At 40.3% G+C, this 6,242-nt stretch overlaps 1 protein-coding gene across 1 annotated transcript; it reads right to left on the bottom strand.

Annotated features, from left to right (window-relative positions):
* Window positions 1-1,397: 1,397 nt before the first annotated feature.
* On the bottom strand, window positions 1,398-4,820 carry LOC125920879 (ferritin heavy chain B-like). The gene is made up of 4 exons (XM_049628065.1): window positions 4,719-4,820; window positions 3,891-4,034; window positions 2,692-2,817; window positions 1,398-1,585 (listed from the first exon to the last, which is right to left on the bottom strand). Exons 1-4 carry the CDS (start codon window positions 4,818-4,820, stop codon window positions 1,433-1,435), a joined length of 525 nt encoding a protein of 174 aa, XP_049484022.1. The 3' UTR covers window positions 1,398-1,432.
* Between the last annotated feature and the right edge of the window lie 1,422 nt (window positions 4,821-6,242).

Below are 6,242 nucleotides of genomic sequence, written 5' to 3'. Positions count from 1 at the left end.
CTCAAGTACCATTTCTTTGTTCCTTTGGCTGAGAATTTCTTAGCTTACCTTACATCACTTGCTTGATTAGCTGTGTTTGAATATTCAGTCCATTTGTTAACTTGATTTCTTTTTACCCTAAGATATCTAATTGGCCCTTATCACTTTTTCTTGCTTCAAAAAAAATATTTTTTCCCCCCAAGATTTTTTTCTCACTTTCAGTGACCTGTTTTCTTGTAATTGCTTCTGTCATGTATTGACTTTCCTCAAGTTTAAGAATTTACACTATTTTGGGGTGCCTGGGTGGCTCAGTCAGTTAAGCATCTGACTTCAGCTCAGGTCATGATCTCGCGGTTTGTGGGTTCGAGCCCCGTGTCAGGCTCTGTGCTGACAGCTCAGAGCCTGGAGCCTGCTTCGGATTCTGTGTCTCCCTCTCTCTCTGCCCCTCCCCACTCACACTCTGTCTCTCTCTCACTCTCAAAAATACATAAACCTTAAAAAAAATTTAAAAAGAATGTACCCTATTTTACAAACAGAATACATAATCTGAGTAGGTACTGTTCTACATATTTTACATAATTTACTTAATCCTCTTATTAACTATAAACTAAATACTATTAACCCCACTCCATAGACAACTAAAGTGAGTCTATGATTGAAGTAAAAAATTTATTCAAGGCCTTGGAGCTAGTAAGTTTTGGAGTGACAACGTAATCCTATAGAGTGACCTTTCTTCCCAGGTTGTATACGAGTTACGTGAGGCCCTTGGGTCTGACCCAAGCTTCCATACTCATTATTTCCTCCTAAGCAATTATGCTGGTAGCTATCAGCTGGCCCACAGTGGAGAGGGTAAGGGCATCCCCATAGTCTTCAGTGCCTACATTGCCTGTGTACCCTCCTATTCGCTACGCCCACCTTCAGCTGTGAAAGGACACTTTGGTTGCAGCTGCCTATCCCCTGTACACTTTCAGGTGGGAGTCACCATTTCTAGACCAAGAGCTCTTGTTAGCTTTGCATTCGATTAGGAGAAAACCCTCCTATTTTCTAGACTTAAAATAGGTATCCAAGCTAGAGGGGAGGGGAGCTATAGTAAGACCTAAGGAAATTACTACTTTCTATTATATCCACTTGGACTGGTTGAATTTATCAAATCCTGACTGTGCATCTGGGTGTTGTTTGAACTATGAGGGAAGGCTTTTTTTCAGTGGGAACGTACCCACTGTTCCAGGAAGCTTTCGCCAAACTCACATTGATGGAAATAACCCTTCTTGTACTCCAATAGCAATTTAACACATAATTATAATGCAAAACCAATTTATTTCCATGTGTAACAATGAAGATGGGATACTAGATAAAAAGGAAAGCAGTCTTCTGTCAAATAGAGATCAAGATTCTTAAGTAGCTGCCTTTGAAACCTATTACAGTGGAACATTCACTGTGTCGCCTTCAGATGTTAAGCCTCTTTACCTGATGCTTCACCAGGTTTTTCAGATGTGACCTCCTTCTCAGTCAGCCTGTCTAATTCCTTCTGATAGCTACGTTGGTATTCCAGATAGTTTATGTTCCTTTTCTGTTTAGCCAGGAACTTTTTCAGGAAGCTTAGGAGCTACAAAAATAAAACCGGGAAGGACTAATTGAAGACCTTTGTCTGCAATGAGAGATGATCTAAGATCTTGCTACCCAACTTATAGTGCGTGGACCAACAGTCCTGGGAGTTTGCCAGAAATGCAGAATCTCAAGCCTCACCCAGACCTAAGAAATCAGATTTTAAGAAGGAACTAGGCTATTCATATGCATATTGAAATCTAAAGAGCACTGGTTGAAGACATTCAAGACCGCTAGGTGAATACAAATATCCACTTTTAATGAATATGAGTGTTAGAGCATCTCCTCAGGAGTACAGATTAATTTAAGTAATGAGCTCCTACTGCAATGGTTTTCTACCCTGTTTATCTGAATCACGTGGAGGTTTTGAGTAGGCACCCAGGCCCCATTCCTAAAGTTTTAGATTTAAGTGGTCTAGCATAACACCCAGTCATTTGTAGCTTTTCAGAACTTGTCAGTGAGTCCAATATCTTCTAAGGTTGATAAAGTCCTAGTACAAAAGTTTTTTTTTCCCCACTGACTCTGAGAAGCTAGGGAGTTGGCAACAAAGTTACCACTACAAGGTAGAGTGTTCACCATCAACCAAGAAGACTTCAGAAAAGTCTATAGGATAAGGGGTCATCATTAATATTCAGTTTTTCAGGGACACTCAAGGATAGTGGTTCTTAAAGTGTAGCCCCTGACCAGCAACATCACCTGGAAACTTGTTAGAAATGCAAATTATTGGATACTACATAAAACAAGTTGAATTAAAAACTCTGGGGGGGGGGGGGGGGGGGGAGTAGGGCCCAGCAGTTTGTTTTAGTAAATCCTCCAGGTGATTCTGTTATCCATTAAAACGTAAGCACTTTTGGTCTAAGACATTTACAAGCCAGCAACATTATCTAGAGTGTATCATTCCCAGAAAGTCTTCTCCATCTTGTGTTGAGTTGCACTCCTCCTTGCCGGTACACCTACTCTTCCCACACCAACCTACTCCCAGAAATGAGTTCATATATGTGCTTGAGGAAAACAAGCACATATGGGACGATCTATTTTTTTGGACCCATTTCTTAGAAGTCTTCATAGAAGTGAAAGATAACCTTGCTTTCAGAGTTAACTACTTACATCAGTTTCACTATTTTGAGAAGCCAAGTTCATCAGGTCTTGTAGGAGCTTGTTTAATGTGTTTTCCAACTGCAGAGCAGACTCTATAGCTTGAATGCCAGTTCCCCAGTTATCAATGTCAGGCCTCTGTTGAAGAGGAACAAGGAAGTCACTTTTCTACCTCAGAAACTTTATTACACTCTACACCCTGGGTTCCATTATGACTAGGTTTACATAGGCTAGTAGTTTCCAAACTTTGTGGCACAATGGAATCAGCAGAGCATCTTAAATACTCATGTCTGGCTCTCAAATGCAGAAATTCTGGCTTAATTGGTATGGGGTGTAACTGGGTATCGAGATTTTTAAAAGCCCCTCATGTAATTTTAATTTATTACAAAGCTTGACTACTACCAGTACAGTTACATGGGCTTTGGGATTCCATGATAGTGGTTCAGTTCTATTACTACTAGACATTTAGTTCTCTTTATAAAGCTGGAGTTAAAAGAACCTGTCAGATTAGTAGGACTGTTTCTACATATAATAGCCCCAGTTAAGGTTTAGATGGTCCTTTTGGAGTGTATGTCCCAGTGAAAAATAATTTGTTTTACTACATTGAATATAGCCATATTAGATACCTGAGCGTGCATCTGAATTAGACTAAAGATCTAACATAAGATGCTAACACATTTAGGAAGAAGTCATTAGAGGAGTGCTTCTCAAACTATGCAGAGCATTAGAATCACCTGGAAAGCTTGTTAAGATACCATTCCTTGGGCCCCACCCCTAGAGAATCTGAATCAGTTTGTCCCGTTTGGGTCCAAATATTTTCAGTTTTATTAAATTCCTATGTGCTCCTGATGCTGTTGGTCCATTAAAACAAACAAACAAACAAGGGGCCCCTGCCTAGCTCAGTGGGAAGAACATGAGACTCTTGTTCTCAGGATCATGAGTTTGAGCCCCACGTTGGCTGTAGAGATTACTTAAATAAATAAAAACCGAAAGAAAAAAAAAGAAAGAAAAACCAAACAAGCTTTTGGTGGCTAAGATTTACTCACAAAATATGAAGAGATTACAAATAAGACACATGCTTGCCCTCAAAGTCCGTTGCTATGATCCCATCTAAGAACATGAGTTACCTTACAAGTTAGGTAGCAACTAATCATTTAGCTCTCTGGACCCACGGAGTTGATCCTAACAAAGTAACAAAGTCACACAGTCACCTTAATCACCGGAAGGCAGATTTTACTCCGATGCTCTCTTAGATAGGTTATGAACTGCTTTGCATGTTCTTTCTTCACCTCAATTTGGTCTTCAAAGAAGGGGAGATAAAGAGGTGCTTCCGTCTCTTCATCGTAGTAATAGGACTGGAACAGGGGTGAGAACGGGGGCAGAATGGTGGTGAGAGAAACTGAATTTCAAGACTGAAAAATCCTACACAAGCTCACTTCATTATTTCCGTGTGGTTCAAAGGAGGCCTTCTTTGTTCTTTCCGTAGTTTGTCCTTTGATTTTCAGAAGGCCCAGGCTGTCTTTCTGAACCCAGGCTACCTCAAGGAGAAGCCACCCAGATTCTAATGTACTGGTGCCTAATCTTTGGCCATTATGGCCTTTTTAGGGGTCAGATTTGTGAACCTGACATGCTGGCATTTATTTCCAGTTAAACATGTAGAAATGCTGGCAGAAGTCCAGCATAAATTGACATTTTAAATGTCAATCTAGTTCATCAATCCTCATATATCTACATTAACTCTCTAAGACTATATGGGTGAAAAATTGCTTATTTCGTTTTCCCACATAGTTGATGCTCATATAGCATTGGGAAGCCACAAGAAAGAACTGTGATTCTCCCTATCACCTCCCATAGTTTGTAATCGCAGCTCTGAATCATTGGGCCTCAGTGCGACAAAACCCTAGCATCTAAGTTACTCTCTCATCTAGTATCAAACCACAAACATGCAATAGCTACCATTACTAAAGATATAGAGGATATGTCATCACCCCAACCAGAGCTAAAACCTCCCTCCCAGAGCCTCAAAAACTCATACTAACCATAGTTAAATAAGCATCACTGACATTCAGCTCATAAGATGCTAGATAATTAACAGCAACCCTACAGGCCTCAGAGAGGAGTTTTTGAGCCTGGGATCCCATCTCAGCTTTAGAGAAAACCAGGCATAAAAAGGGCTACCCATTAAGGTAGGAGACTTCTTAAATACCAACAGGCATATAGCCAGCCCACTTCCATCCAGCTGAAAACTAGATGAAATTCCATCCAGCTGAGATTAACAGCTACTAATCTACCAATGAGGATGTTGTTTCTGCATGAAAACACCAGTCTGACCTAAGAAAAATGGGGGTGGGGGGCAGGAACCCTAATCCTCCTAACCCAGCAGCGTTCAGTTTTCTCCCTCACATTCACTCTGAATATGAGAAAGTTAATACATTTCCTGAACAGGGAAACATTAACAGAGTAGCTGCATTACATTTCATTTTCTTCTTTCTTCAAAAACTATTTATGGCACATCATGCTAGGTCCTGTGGGGAATCCAGGAAGACTGATTAAAATACATTCCTTGCCTAATAGATGACATATCCCCCACCCCGTAAGGTCTCAACACACACAATTGATCTTATGGCAGGATATGATGGGAGTTCTAAAGTGTCAAAAGCACATTTAGCTGAGAGGATTGTGGCAGATTTTATTCATAAATTGACATTTGAAATTGGCCTTGGAGGGTGGGTAAAATGTAGAGAAATGGAAATGGAAGCAGGGCGTCCACCTGGAGAACAGGCACACAGAGGCTGTAGGGACAAGATATACAGTGGTTTCTCCAAACTTCAGAAGACTGCTTCGTTTAGCAACCTTTTGGCTCCTTCCTCAAACTGTCCTCAAAAGTCCCTACCTGTCTCATCACACACCTTCTTTATTTACCTCCTTGGAGGGCAGAGACTCTTTTACTTATTTTGGTATTCCCACAGCCCATAATGAAGTATTTTGTAAATAATAGGTACTAAGTCAACATTTACTAAATAAAAATATATTTTATATGTGCAGCCCTGTAAAATTTCTCCTGGTCTGGTGGATTCTTAGTTTGAGCCTAAGCCATGTTTAGTTGAGCTGAAATAGACGTGACAGGTCATCAAAACTCTATGAGGCAGTAAGGAGTGAGAGCATCTCCCAAGGGAGAGGTCTTCCTAAGAGAAGGACCCAAGATTCCAAGTTTGGCCCAATCACAAAGATAAGGTCATCAAAGGGAAGGAATCATTATAAAAAGTCCTATCATTTGTCACTTTTGTTCCCTGACCCAACATTGCCTTTGTCCCCACTTGAATTCATGCCTTTAATCCCAGAGAAGTACTTTAGGTGCTTCTCAAACTGTTATTTGAATATGAATCACCTGGGGTTCTTGTTAAAATGTGCATTCTGATTTTGGAGCCTGAGATTCTGCATTTCTTTTCTCCATTCCTTCCTTCCTTCCTTTCCTTTCTTCTTCCTTCCCTTTCTTCCTTTTTCTTTCTTTCTACTTTTCTTTCTTTCTTTCTTTCTTTCTTTCTTTCTTTCTTTCTTTCTTT

Source organism: Panthera uncia, chromosome C2 (assembly GCF_023721935.1).
Source record: "Panthera uncia isolate 11264 chromosome C2, Puncia_PCG_1.0, whole genome shotgun sequence".
Lineage (NCBI taxonomy): Eukaryota > Metazoa > Chordata > Mammalia > Carnivora > Felidae > Panthera > Panthera uncia.
Note: the sequence above shows the minus strand (reverse complement) of the source record. Positions and strands in the feature narration are given on the sequence as shown.

Coding starts and splice junctions, on each gene's coding strand:
- LOC125920879 (XM_049628065.1), bottom strand. CDS start 4,820: ATGGGATCCCAGGCTCAAAAACTCCTCTCTGAGGCCTGTAGGGTTGCT. Junction 4,035..4,718: donor GTGATGCTTATTTAACTATG/GTTAGTATGAGT, acceptor CCCCTGTTCCAG/TCCTATTACTACGATGAAGA. Junction 2,818..3,890: donor TCTGCCTTCCGGTGATTAAG/GTGACTGTGTGA, acceptor CCTCTTCAACAG/AGGCCTGACATTGATAACTG.